General features: G+C 37.5%; 1 protein-coding gene and 1 long non-coding RNA gene across 3 annotated transcripts in view; one reads left to right on the forward strand and one right to left on the reverse strand.

Annotated features, from left to right (window-relative positions):
* Positions 1-893, reverse strand: part of LOC118897901 — a 208,218-nt gene extending 207,325 nt beyond the window's left edge. The window contains exon 1 of the long non-coding RNA XR_005020566.1: positions 782-893. This is a non-coding gene — a long non-coding RNA (uncharacterized LOC118897901). The remainder of the gene's footprint in view (positions 1-781) is intronic.
* On the forward strand, positions 38-9,895 carry NABP1 (nucleic acid binding protein 1). Of its 2 annotated transcripts, XM_036857473.1 has the most exons (7): positions 38-617; positions 915-1,053; positions 4,065-4,136; positions 5,807-5,882; positions 6,539-6,605; positions 6,904-6,995; positions 7,567-9,895. In XM_036857473.1, the coding sequence occupies exons 1-7, from the start codon at positions 527-529 to the stop codon at positions 7,645-7,647; spliced, it is 618 nt and encodes a 205-aa protein (XP_036713368.1). In that variant the 5' UTR covers positions 38-526; the 3' UTR covers positions 7,648-9,895. The 2 variants fall into 2 exon arrangements, with proteins under 2 accessions (XP_036713368.1, XP_036713369.1); XM_036857474.1 differs by lacking the exon at positions 6,904-6,995.
* The last annotated feature ends 4,594 nt before the right edge of the window (positions 9,896-14,489 follow it).

The raw sequence follows: 14,489 nt of genomic DNA on the forward strand, positions 1-14,489 counted from the left end.
CCCGGGGGTCCAGCCGGCGCGCGGGCGCGTTCCGCAGTCGGTGTTTGGGACTCTGGGTGCGCGGTAGTTTGGTTTCTGCTCCGGGTTCGCTGTCACAGTCCGTCACTCCCGGGAGCCCGGGACAGACAGGGCAACGCCCGTGTGTGTGTGTGAGCGGGACTCAGGGCAGAGGCGTCCTCTCGCTGTCTTTTTTTCTTCCTTTTATCCAAAGAAGGGGGCAGTTCTCGCGCTTGCCTTCCTGTCGCCCCGTAGGGAGCGGGGTTGGTGTGCGGAGTGGTTCGTCTTTTTTTCTTTTAAACTTGTGAGCGTTTTTGTTTTTGTTTTTATTTTTTTCCTCCCCTTTTTTTTAGGCTCAGTGCCGTCTGGACTGGTTTCATTGGTCCCTGACTAACCGCTTTCTGCCCCTTCTCTCGCCACCCCCGCCCAAGGTCGCCCCTCTGCCCTCGCCCCTGGCCCGGGGGGTGGGAAGCTTTGTCAGGCTCCCTGCCCACTCGAGTCTCCGCAGCGTAGCAGCACCTGCTTCAGTATGAACGGGGTCAACGACCCCCCTCTTTTTATAAAAGATATTAAGCCCGGACTGAAAAACTTAAATGTCGTCTTTATTGTGCTGGAGATAGGTAAGTGGGGTCCGCAGCCCGCCTCGCCGCCCTCTGTGCGTCCTGGGACAGGAGGGAAGGGCGCCGCCGCCGCGAGCCGGGGGCTCCCCTCCCCCTTTCCTCCCTTTCCTCTCCCCTCCCCCATCCACGTGGCCCCGTTGGCCCCAGCTGGGGCCGTAGCCTACCTGCGGCGAGAACCCGGGGCTCGACCTCTTCCCACCTTTCAGGTGCATTTTGATCCCGGAGCAGGAGTTAGCTTTTTGGAAGTCCTCATTATCTAATACACCCCTCCCCATTTTGATTTTTAAATCCTCACAGGACGCGTGACCAAAACCAAAGACGGCCATGAAGTGAGATCATGCAAAGTAGCAGATAAAACTGGCAGCATCACTATTTCCGTGTGGGATGAAATCGGAGGTCTTATACAGCCAGGGGATATTATCCGGTTGACCAGAGGGTAGGTGTGCATAAAAGGGTTGGGGGATCACAGTGCCTCCTAAGTAGGAGTCTGCGGAATCGGAATTGGCTGACTCCCGGGACCTTGGCAAGTTCTAAAATTTCATCTTTTCTGTGGGCCACCCCGAGGATTTTTTAAGCCCCTTCAACGTTAATCTCAGGTGATGGACGGCATTGGGATGTAACACTTTCGCCTTTAAAAGCAGTCAGTTTCAGCCGAATCTAAACAACCCCACCCTCAGTTTACAGATTAAGTAGATTTTTAAATACTGTTTTGGGATTATTGAGTCTTTTTAGTAGACTGTTAAAACTAACATAATCAATACTTAATCTTTTTCATAAACTATTTAATATAGTTGTCACTTCGCTTTTTTCCAACCTTTTCCCCTTTTTAATGACTTTTGAGATCCTGCCCGTATTTTATTTGTATACTCATTTAGACAGTGTGGACGTAAATCGAGATTGTAGCTGGAGAATTTAGTAGGTTTTGTAGTGTGTCAGATTTGTACTCGGATGTAGAAGTTGAAAGAGGAAGTTACAATATCTGGAAGGCTCGTTCTTGAAAATAATTTCTTGTGCCTACTGCTGTAAGGTCAATGTTGTACAAAAACAAAATGATGTGCAGAAAATGTTTGGCAGAAAGATGTCTATGATACCTCTGTCCAAAAGAGTTAGTTGGCAGATTGGCTTTTAAAAATAATTTAGTACAACCGTTTTTTTTTGATTAGTAATTAGACTGCCTTTAAAGATTTACCAAGTATTAGGAAGATAAAATGCCAGAAAGGGGTCTTAAAAATATATTTTGGAAGCTTTGTGGTCAGTAGAATTGTAATAATTCATTGGTCATAACTGTAGGAAAAGTGGGTGGAGATTGACGTTGGCATAGTAAATAGAATCTCAGAAAAGTGTTGGATCACCCTGAAAGTAGGAGCTTAGAGCCCTTTGATAGTACCTTACAGGTCTTACAACATCTTCAGGAAGTGAGGCAGAGTATCATCAAAGAAGGAAGTGAGAGTCAGGACTTAGACTTTTTTTTTCTCATACACTGACTCATTATGACACTGGTTATGTCTTTTAAACTTCTACATCTTTAACTTGCACAAAAGAGAATTTCTACCTGGGAGGATATGGTGAGAATTAGCATAATTAAAGTTTTTTGGCTGCCAAAGTATCTCATCCAGTGATTAGAAGTTTTTTTATACACTGTAAACAGCATCTCTTTTCAATTATTTCATATTTTGTAGTCACGGAAAATACATAGATGTGTCCATCAAAAAAAATGTGGAAAAACTAAGTCAGTAGCCTTATAGTATCTATAGGATTTTAAGGAGTATAGTTACCAAGGAGTACAGTTTAAAGGAAAATTCAAAACCAAAGAAACTCTACTGTTTTTTAACTTCAGTGTAACCTTGAAGTTATTACACTTTTCAACTTCCTTTTCTGTAAAATGGGAATATTTATACCTTACTAAAGTAACATATCTAGCAGAGTCTGGCCCATTGTAAGGCCCTTAAATTTTGGTTGAATCTAAGAAAAGTAGCTTTTGAAGAAAGGTATACATCTCAATAATGGTAATTTGAATATTGGCATGCATATCAGAAAACTCTGCAAACATTGATCTCATTGCTGAAATAAGTGAAAGTTAAATGTTGTAGTTGTAGTAACTTCAAATTTTCTCTCAAAATAGACATTAATTTTTACTTTAGTAAGGTGAAATATTAGTGCACTGTCTCCTAAGTCACTTTTTGTGTAACTTAAAAGTGGTAAGTGGAGTCTTTAATAAATAACCTTTACTAAATGAAGAGAAATATATAACGTGAAATGAGAAAATTTTTATTAACCTGTATTAAAAGATGAACTATCATTATACTTAAACAATATTTGGTTGTAATTTATCTTTCTAAATCATGAAGTTACCATAGTAGTTGTACAAAGAACCACTGAAAACCAAGCCTTGGGCTTATTTTATAATATTGATTAATTTACATTTGTCTTAGATTCGTGAATAGGATTATTTTATCTAATGATGCTGCCTGCATTCAAAATTGTTCTCAGTAAATAATTGTTCAGCCAAGTTGTTGCTAAAAATTGGGAATTTGGAAAAGCAGATAAGCGAAAGATTTGTGATCAGAGTTTTTTAGCCCCTTGATTAAATTTTACTAAATTTTCAGTAGCTTAGGAATAACACATACTAGCCTATGTGTTTTATGGAGGCAAAGGAAAAAATATATCAATATCTGGTAGACCAAGTACATGCGTGTAAAAGTAAACACTAGGGGGGCTTCCCTGGTGGCGCAGTGGTTGAGAATCCGCCTGCCAATGCAGGGGACATGGGTTCAAGCCCTGGTCTGGGAAGATCCCACATGCCGCGGAGCAACTGGGCCCGTGAGCCACAACTGCTGAGCCTGCGCGTCTGGAGCCTGTGCTCCGCAACAAGAGAGGCTGCGATAGTGAGAGGCCCGCGCACTGCGATGAAGAGTGGCCCCCACTCGCCGCAACTGGAGGAAGCCCACGCACAGAAACGAAGACCCAACACAGCCAAAAAAAAAAAAAAAAAGTCATCATCACTAGAAAACTAATTGTACCTAAATGTGGTGATGGTTGTTAACTAAATTATTGTGGTAATCATTTTAAAAAAAAAAAAAAAAAAGTAAACACTGGGTGTTGATTTTATATGTCCTGTGTTTGAAAAGTAATTTCTGCTTGAATCTCTGCAGTTTGAATGTTCTCCCTTTCTTAATTGACTGAAGATGTGATCTTTGGAGTATAACAATGCTTGCTTTGCAAAAAGACTTCTATTTTCTAGGGTTAGTTATTGTTTACATAATTATGTCAAAATTTGTCAGTAGAGTTTTCTTTGCATTATTCCTTAATAAGTAACAAGTTAATCAATGGTAGATACAGGGTTTGAGCCCCACCTGCACCCCAATACAAAAAATATAGTATAAAGATTTATTTAAGTAGAAGGAAATATACATATTTCCATAGAACTGATGTTTCTTTTCTTTCTAGGTATGCATCCATGTGGAAAGGATGTCTGACACTTTATACTGGAAGGGGTGGAGAACTTCAAAAAATTGGGGAGTAAGTATCAAGATGCATTTCATATAATTGAATAAATTACAAATAATATGTACAGAATAACTGGTAGGTATAAACTATGAACCTATTTGTTGACTTTTTGACTGGTAAACTGAATGCTTGCAGCAGCTTAACTTTGCATGTATGTGCTAGTTTAACACCTATCAGTACTGTTTCCTGTGGTTGAGAATGTCAGTTTTTCCTGGCAAAGAGCATTAAGAAGCTGCACTTGAGACAATCCCCAGTGGGACCGTTTCTGTAGGCTTTGGGAATGTATATCTTTCAGGTGTCACAAATGCCATTTGAAGTAAGTTCTGTCATATAGTGAATTGCCAGTTAAGAAGCTGGGTGTGGGTGTTAGGCCATACGTTTAATTTTTCTTTTTCTCTGCTTATGGGTGAATATGTACCCATATGTAAAAGGACTTGCAGCAATGACAGTTGAAGTCCTGTATTTATCCACAGTCTAGGTATCGTACAGGCAGCCACAATGCGAGCTTCTATAAACTACTACCCTGGTAATCTCCACCCTGACTTGGAGGAACCATCCTCTCTAGGGGTGTAAAGGTAATTCAGCCTCCATGCTGGCCTAGACATTTGGGATGTACTCATAAAGTGTGGTATAGGCAATGAGCCAAATTATAAAGTCCATTCTGTTGGGTTAATGCCTGACATCTACTTAATGCCTGTCAAAATAGAAGATATCTAAAGAGAGAAGCCACAAATGGCACCAAAAATAAATAAATAAAGGAAGGAAGAATGTATTCTACACTACAGGAATAAGATACTTTGGGAAAAATAAGCAATCTTGCTAGCTTTTAAAGATCAGAAACTGGTAACACTTTGCTTTCTCTTAGGAGGAAAATTAGGATTCACTTATGTTCGTACTTAGAGTAGTAGTAGAGCAATGTGTTATGAGAGGTCTTAGCATCAGTATTACAGAAAGATTGAGGATCCTGTTCTGACTTCCATGTATAGAGAGGTATTTATAATAATGGAGGTCAGTTATGTGAAGAACCACTGGGGGTCACTCAATACATAGTGACTTTGTCAGGGTCAGTCCAGGAGTTACCAAAACTGATTCCGATTTATTTGTGGGTTGAGGAGCTAAGAAAATGCTTATGTGTAATGTTTATCAGTATACACCATAGTCAGCTGATAAGAAGCATTGGGATAAACCGTGTCTTGATAGCCAGTTGTCTTTATTCATGCCTGCAAAATCCACTTTTAACCTTGAATGATTATCTTTGCAGATTCACAGTGATTGGTCAAAGAGGGACTGCATGAAAGTGTGTGAGTGGATCAGTACAAATCCATCACCATTGCTGGAAAAACTCTGGAACCCTAAACATGGTTCAGAGGCATCAATCAGCCTATGTGGAAAAACAGGACAAAGATGTGTTTCTGTGTCCTTGATCTTTGACAAGGACAGAAGAAGAATTAAAATACAAAATAGAATGTTTTAAACATTGTAGGCAATCAAATATTTGATTTTCTTTTTAATGAAACATAAGCATTTAGAAAGTTTTTGTTGTAAATGAATAGAGTTAGCATATTGCTGTTTGTTAATTCATTTGACATCTACGTTCTTTATTCCTGAAAGTTATGCATGTTATGTAAAGAAAGGTTGATTATTTCAGAAGTCATTCAAATTGTACTTTTATTGTCTTTCAGATTTTGTATGGTTTATTCAGAAGTGCCAAATTTCAGTGAACCTAACCCAGATTATCGAGGACAGCAGAACAAAGGGGTAATTAATCCAAATGTATTGTCTGTTTTTATGATTAGGCTAATTTTGACTGTGTACTATAAATCTGTGGCTAGGTTGCCAAGCTTTTCATACCCTAAGTATAATGGAGAGAAGTTTAAAAGGAATCTTTTTAAAGATTCTTTAATGGAATTCTTTTCCATTTTATATGTTTTGTGAGTCTGTATAGGTATCTGTAGTATCATATATGAAATGTACAGTCAGCTCTCCGTATCCATGGATCATTTAACCAACTGGGATTGCACTGGTTGAATTTGCTGATGCAGAACGTTCCTATACAGAGGGCTGACTACAGTACGCCATATTGCACAAGAAACTTCTACATCTCCAGATTTTGGTATCTGGGGGGTCCTGGAACCAATCCCCATGGGATACTGAGGGACGACTGTATGTGCCATTTAGCAGTTTAGCACTTTTGAGGAGCAGGGAGTAATATCAGGAAGATGTAAGATGTAACAGAAGCTTTGAAAGGTCTGGAAACATTCCTGAATATTTTAACATTGAAAGGACTTGGATAAATCTTTTTAAATTGTTTAAAAAAACCTTGAAAGTTAAAAAAAAGAATGACTACAACACGTTATAATAATATGGTTTTTAAAAAATCTTCATTTGATTAAATTAAAACATTTTTTTAATAGGCACACAGTGAACAGAAGAATAATTCCATGAATAGTAATATGGGTACAGGTACATTTGGACCAGTGGGTAAGATTTTTTTTTTTTTGGTGTATTTGTGATCAGGTGTAAGAATTAAGGGAATCTATCTTATGAAAATATAACTGATTTTTCTAGAAAGCAGATTCCCTCTTAAGCTAATTTATTGAGCACATCCTGTATTTAAACATTTGGGCCAGTTACTGGGTGAACGTTGGCTAATAATAAGAAATCTAAGTTTTGGTGATTCATTATGTTATTTTCCATTGATTTTTACAAAATTTCTGTAATCTAGTGATTATTTATAATAGATGCAGAATAACTGGTTATTTTTGTGTACTGAAAGCAGTTTATCTTCAGATTGATGCTCACCTTAATTTTTCACATGCTCATGGCTGCCTCTTTAAAAGACTGCCCTTTACCCCTCAAATACTCTCAAAGGTCAGTGGTTCTTGCATCCTTGTTAAAGGTCTTTTGAAGCCTTTATTCTTAAAGACCAGAGGAAAAGTCTTTTGTGATTGGACTTCATTAAGGTGGCTGAAGTTTTATTTGACCTGTTGGCTACATGTTTGAGCACAGCTGTAGCTGTGTTATTATGTTGTGGGACGCTTTGTTTTTTTTAAAAAGTTAGAATTATGTGTCTCTCTTAAAACATTGTTAACCTTATTTGAACCAAATGCCAATACTTACATACCATTTTGCTTTTTCTTTTTCCCTTATAATGTAGGTAGTGCATTATCTATGCTTTTTTCCTACTTTATTAATTTCTCATTCTATTGCCCAAGTTGCTTTTTTTTCCTCTCCCTATTAATTCAAGCATCAAGTTAATATATTTACAGTAATTATATATTTGGGAAAACCTAGAACTCAAACTGAGTTTTTTCCAGTAGTTTAAAAATAAAAGAGTTTGTTTTCCATAATATTACTTGTAAGCATTAATAGCATGTGTTACAACTTCAAATAGATGTACTTCTATTTGAAAATGGTGGTGATTTTTTATATTCTTTTTTAGGAAATGGTGTTCAAACTGGCTCAGAAGCAAGGGGATGCCAATTTTCATATGCTGGTAGAAGCAATGGCCGGGGACCTGTAAATCCACAGCAACCAGGAACAGCTAATAATCAAACAGTCATGACCACAATAAGTAATGGCAGGGACCCTCGGAGAGCCTTTAAAAGATGACCTATGCCAAATACGCCCATGTAGTTTTTAAACTACATGCCCTACTTGAACACTTACTGCACTTTTATTTATTGTTAGCTGTGAAAACTGTCCTTTATCGGTTTCCTTTTATGTTTTTGGTTTGTTAACAAGAGTGGTTTGTTTTTTATAGCAGAACTATTAAGCTGCTCGAGTCTCCTATTGAAGAATGGGAACACTCTGAAGAATAGGGGCATTTATTTTTAGAGCAAAAAGATCTTTGGATATCCTCTAAAATACCTGCACCCATTTCATGGGTTGAGTTACTTACAACATCAGCATTTTAGCCTCTATGAGTCTATTTTCTGTATAAACTTTGTAATATTTAAAATAAGGCTTAGTGGGAGATGTTCTTTTGTCTTAAAAACAGATATTGCCAGCTAAAGCAATAACCACCAAAAAAACAAAAACATGGTTAATGCTAACAGCAATTTTTGAGTGTTTGTGACTCCAGGAATGATTGACTTCTTCATTGAGTGACTGCCATTAAGATTTTCCAGGGACTGAATCATCCTAAACTCTTGTTCTGTTACCAAAAAACATATTCTTTATCAGAATTATGGAATAGAATGTGATCTGTATTATAACAAGAAATTTTTGGAAGAAAGCTACATTTACTTTATCTTAGGGTAGTCTTATTAATACTTATCAGCTTTGTGCATTACACTGAATGGAAATTTAAAACTGAGGCCTTGAATGTTTATTTTCTTAAACTACTATGTCAAATATTGAAGTTTAATTTGAGGGAGTTATGAAGACATAATAAACATTGATCTAATTTTTACAAATTATGGTAGATAAATATTATAATGAAGGCAGTTCAAATTGAATTTATGTAGAAAAATGTAATCTTAATTTATAGCGTCCTAGGTCCTTGCAGAAACTCAGCCTGGAGTGAAATTCCTAGGTTCTTACTTTATTTGAAGGGTATGTGTGTGTGTGTTTATTGTCAGTTTCTGAACACAATTCACAAAGCCTTATCAGCAAAAGTTAAGAAATGGCTCTCTCAAAGAAGCAAATACAGCTTTATTTAGAAATGTAAAGGTAGAATTTATTTATGTGTTGTAAATGGTGTCCAGTTCCACTTTTTACTGTAGGGTGGATAACTGGTAAATTTTTCCTTTGTTGGAATTAAACTCTTCTTCAACATTATCTCTTGAATAAAACTTACGTTAATGTTAACAGACCTACCTTATTTTTGCTCTTTTAATGGTTTACAATGGAGAGCCAGTACCTTTTACTGTAATTGTAATGATGACTTAAGCCTGGTGACTACTTAGCTTTGTATTTGTCACTGTGTCTTTTTTTTCCCCACCTCAAATAACAATAATTTAAGTGGACTTTGTTTTCTGAAAGTGCCATAGCGTTTAAATATAAAAATTTGTGCCAGGTATTTGTTTGCTCCAATCCAGTGTGTCTAACAGGTATTTCAGTATGTCACATATTAGGCACTGTGGGGATAGTGTTAAGGGGTAGATGAAATAATGAATAATCTCAAGAAGATTATTGTTTATAGTATTTCAGTAACTGGGGATTATATGTTATAGAAATAAGTTTTTCCTTTATTCATATACTGATGATTATAGGTAATTTGGCTTTGTGACTAGTATTTTCTTAAGATGTTCACAAAATTACAGATGTTTGGAGTAAAAAAAAACATTACAAATTAGTACATAATTTTTTTTTTTTTAAATCTAAGTAGATGTAGGAGCACTAACACTGAGTTATTTGTGGGAGAATAGTGTTTAAGGTGATTTTAAAAGAAAGAATTTTGGAGTTTTGGAAGATTAAAATAATCAGGTATGGATTGCTGAGCTTCCAATCCTGGCCTTATTTTCTCTTCACCTGTGATGTTGGGCAAGTTATTCCACTTGAAACCTCTGTAAGCCATAGGTTCCATAACTATAAAAACAAGTAAGTGAGTAATATTACCCCTTTGTATACTTAAGATTTTCCCGTGTGAATGAGTAGAATGATTTCTGGCTCATAATAAGCAGTCAAGTGTTTATTGTCTAGTCATACCTCAAGAACAGAAGAAAATGCAGGGTTAGGTGTGGAAGTATTGTTACCCTTTAACGTGTTGAGATTAAGTAGAGAAAGACCTTATCTTTTACTTTTGTAATTGACATTTGCCTCAATCATTTAACCTTGTTGTTCTGTATTTTTTATCATTTATTAACAAATTTCTTTTTTCTTAAGGAAAGCCTTCAAAACCAAAGCAAAGTGAGTTACAATCCATAATGAATATTTGCCTTCCCAGCCTGCTTGGACAGTACTCATCAAGAAGTTAAGAGGAAGAAAGTTTCCTACCTTCCTCCTTCCTGGCGCTTTCAGCTATCAACTTTTAAATAAGTTTAAACACCTACTGAAAACAAAAGCCATTTAGTATAGAAATACACACTGCTAGGTTTGGGTCCCACTTTATTTTTACAAACCAGTTCTGAAGTGGATTGAAGTCTCATTAGGCAGGTGGCCCCTCCTGGGAGTTGCTACAGTAGACATGGAAAGATGAAACCCATAAGCCCAGATGATGGTGTATGATAGTGAAGGCTGCAGTATGCTTTCCCATGGACACTTAGACTGGTTTTCCTATAGTATACCAAGTCATTTTTGCTTTGTTCCTGTAGCTTTAGTAATTACGTTTTAAATTTGAGGACAGTTTAACTTGAGGCTACCCTAAATATTTGTATCACTGAGTATTTGTCACTTGTATTTTTATTATTTAACATTTTAAGGATGTTTAATTTGCTGGGTTGAGTAATAATGCCAAGGGAGTGATACTAAAAAATAGATGTGAGGTTAGTAAAAAAGTAATCTTATGATATATAAAGAACATTTAAAGTATAGGAAGTTTTAAGATAAACTAAAAAGTTTTCTAAGAAGGTGCAAGTTGAGAGTATTTTACATCAGTCTTAAGACACAGTAGCAGTTGTTTAAGTTTATATGGATCTGACATTCCAGTTTACTTACATGACTTCCCTTTTCTTATACCTTAATAATACCATTAAGTATCATAATGTACCATAATGCCTGATTGCTCCAAGCAATTTTAGGCTGCCATGACTCTTGAGAGACTTTAATGTATTCACAAAGGTTCTAGAGACAACAAACCAGAAAACCATGTGAAAAGCAGTATCAACATGGAACACTTTTCCACACCAAAGTCTGTTCTTACCTCTAGACTTGGGAAAACTTGCCCTATGATGGCCTCTTTTTTTTTTTTTTTAATAATCTATTTTTCCTTCTCTTAATTTGTTTTATCCCCTGTCTGATGAAGGTGAACATTTCTAGTAGAAGAGGGTCACAGTCGATCTCTGGTATGGGTTTAATGACAGGGGTAAAAGCAGATATACTTGGCCGTAGTGAAAATCTGTGTATTGAGGTTCCAGCCAATTATTAAGTAAATGGAGTAAACAGCCCACATTTCACAAAGTAGCCATAATGACTAACAGTTAAGTTATGCTTCTGAGGAAATCTAATTGTGACCTTGGAAAAACAGCACTATCATGAATGATGGTATGTTGTTAGAACCTGAGGGAAAAGCTAGAAAAACATTCTACTTTCCAGGTGTATTCAAGTTTTTTCCAAATTCCTCAAGGTTTGCTTTGTTAGGGATGCACAAGAATTTGTCTTCCAGTACTGTGACCACATTACTCCAGGTTTCTGAGCTAAAAGGGTATAATGTTTCTTAAAGCACTGATCACAGGCAAGAGAATCAAGTCCAGACTATCTGACAAGCCCCTTATTTAGTATGTTTCCTCATTAAGAACATTATGTCCAAAGATGTTAGGAAGAGCTGTTTACCACAATGAGATAATCAGTATGATGTAAAGAAGATGAACATTTTCACAAGGTTGGCTAGTAGACATTTAATCACTTAAGTCTTTTTAAAGGTCTTGATAGAGAATACACAATTTTACCATGGCTCCCAAAGTTTTAAAAACATGCCTCCTGAAAACTTAGGGACTAGATGTTGAATTATATTAGGGCCCAGGTCTCTTGAGACTGTTGACGCACCACAGTCCTCACTGTCATACCATGTTTATTGTCTAAGAGCCTCAACTGAAGGACCATTGACATGTCCTTAAAAATCAGGTCTTTAACCATTTTCAAAAATTTGAGTACATTTTAAAAAATTTCATGCCATCAAAATCTATGCTTCTGGACATAGAAGAGAGAGTCCAGTTTCTTGGTCCACAAATTGAATAGATGTTGAATAAAACTTTCAAAGAATGGTTTATAAATCTATATGAGATTCTCCCCAGGAACTTGTTAAATGTATGGATTATTTCTCTGCTCTACCAGAAGGAGAGTTTATAAGTGTAGGTCTGGGAGAGCTGCACTTGAAACAAAGTCCCTGAAAATTTTTGTCCCCTGCCCTTGATATCTCCCATTAACAAAGAAATAACTTTATTTTGAAGCGTATGTACACAAATACACGTACCAGTTTATCTTTGTGAGGCCAGAATATACGAAGGTTCTGTATTATAAAATGTGGAAGAATTGTACTTGGAAGCATATACCTGTGAAGGTCAGAATTGATGGGTAAAGCAGAGTAGTTCCCAGCAGAACAGAGTTTTGAGTATGGCCTCTGGATGTGAGCTGAGCGCTGAGTTTTGAATTAGGTTCAAATAGAGTATGTTAAGATCAGATTACCCATAGTGGAGTTGCCTGGCTTCCTTTGGACCTATATAGATCAAAGTGAAAATAAGCCTTTTCACCCTAGGTTTCTGTTAAAAAAAAAAAAAAAAAAAAGATTTTATTGTAGCTTATTTCAGCAAATCTGTTTGCAGCATCTCCTACCTTCCTCCTATCCCCCAAAGCGTTCCTCAGTTACCTACTTTATTATGTGGAGAGATGCTGGTGGGGTTGGAGGCATGATAAATATTACTGAGAATGCCTACAGAACCTACCACTTAACAGATCTTAATCCTGTTCAGAGAGATGGATACCATAAATACTTTACATAAAGAAGTAATATACAAGGTATGATTTGACTGCCATGTGGGGCTAGTCTTTTGTTTTAAATATTTATAACCCTAGTAGGGAGCTGAGTAAGACCTCTGACCTAAGTCTCTGGACTAATTAAGATAGAAAACCAATAAAAACAGGGTAGTCAGCACAATTAGTGCCATCTACTGGGTGATTGCTATATCGTTTCAGTAGTATAGAAATCTGGCTTAATGTGAGGAAAAGATTCCATTATTCCATTATTGGATAGGAATTTTTGATGGTTTAAGCATCATATGGAAGATCATTAAGGAGAAGTTGGGCTATCTGTTTAATTCTAGTTTATGAACAGGCAGTACCGACGTCAAAAGTAAATTCCCCTCAGTTAAGCAGGTTTATTAAACCCTGAACTGCCCCTAAAGCTACAGAAAATATGGGAATAGTTGCCAAGTTTTGTATGCTTGTTACATTTAACAATAATACTGGTGGGAAGTGTAAACCGTTAAAAATACCTTTGGGTGGGTGGTGGTTTGGTAAAAGCAGTTGAAGTAGAACATGAACTGCCCTTATAAATGTTATTCCTTTACTAGTGGTATTTTGTCAAATCCTGGCCAAGTGACTGCTGTTGTTCTTGGAGCTATGTTAGCTTTGCAGAACATAACCTATTTTAAATGCCAAAGACAGTATGCTTTGGTGAAAAGAACTGGTTTTGAGCTGAGGAGATCTTGGTTTGAGTCCTAGATCTACTATTTACTGGCTCTATAATCATGAGCTTCATTATAAAATGAGGATATTGGGGCTATATGCTGGCAGGGCTATGAGAACTATGTGAGTCAATGTATGCAAAACATCTGTTCTGTATCTAGGGCTTAACAAATGTTATGTTCTTTCCCCGTGAGCAGTGGAAATAAGAGGCAAATACTGGTCATTTCTCCATGCCATTATTAGGAGACAATCTTTTCTATAATTTAAAATCTGGAATATTAAGCAATTTATATAATTGCAATTAGGTTTTTTTTTTTTAAAAAAAACAAGATTTTACAGTCTTCTGGGTGCAGAAAAGTACGTGTGCTGACAATTTACCATGATTACGAGGATAGCATGTCGGCTTGAGTCTTCATCATGAAGTCTGCCCAATACCTGAGTAGCCTGTGCTGTTTTTCCATTCACCTTTGCCCAGAGGGTGAGGGCAGGATTATGAAGGTGCAGGGGAAGAGGAAGGATGTGTGCGCCAGGGTTTGTGTCAGGGAGGAGGTCAGTGGCCAAGGGGAGAGAAGAGGGTGCTGGAAGGAATTCTATCTTCCCAGTGACAGTCCTCAGGATTGCTGTGTATCCGGAGTTTGCTGGTTTGCTTCTGATAACTTTCCCCAACGTTTTATTATGAAAAATTTCAAACATGTTGAAAGAATCGTAGTGTAAACACCTGTGTACTCACCAGCGCGATTTTTACCATTACCACCTATGTGTTTTTTCTTTTTTTTAATTCTTTATTTTTTTTTGGCTGTGTTGGGTCTTTGTTGCTGCGAGCGGGCTTTCTCTAGTTGCAGTGCGCGGGGGCTACCCTTTTGTTGTGGTGCGCGGGCTTCTCATTGCAGTGGCTTCTCTTGTTGCAGAGCACGGGCTCTAGGCACACAGGCTTCAGTAGTTGTGGCGCCCGGGCTCAGTAGTTGTGGCTCGGAGGCTCTAGCACGCAGGCTCAGTAGCTGTGGCGCACGGGCTCAGCTGCTCCACGGCATGTGGGATCCCCCCAGACCAGGGCTCAAACCCGTGTCCCCTGCATTGGCA

This window comes from Balaenoptera musculus, chromosome 7 (genome assembly GCF_009873245.2).
Source record: "Balaenoptera musculus isolate JJ_BM4_2016_0621 chromosome 7, mBalMus1.pri.v3, whole genome shotgun sequence".
Classification (NCBI taxonomy): domain Eukaryota; kingdom Metazoa; phylum Chordata; class Mammalia; order Artiodactyla; family Balaenopteridae; genus Balaenoptera; species Balaenoptera musculus.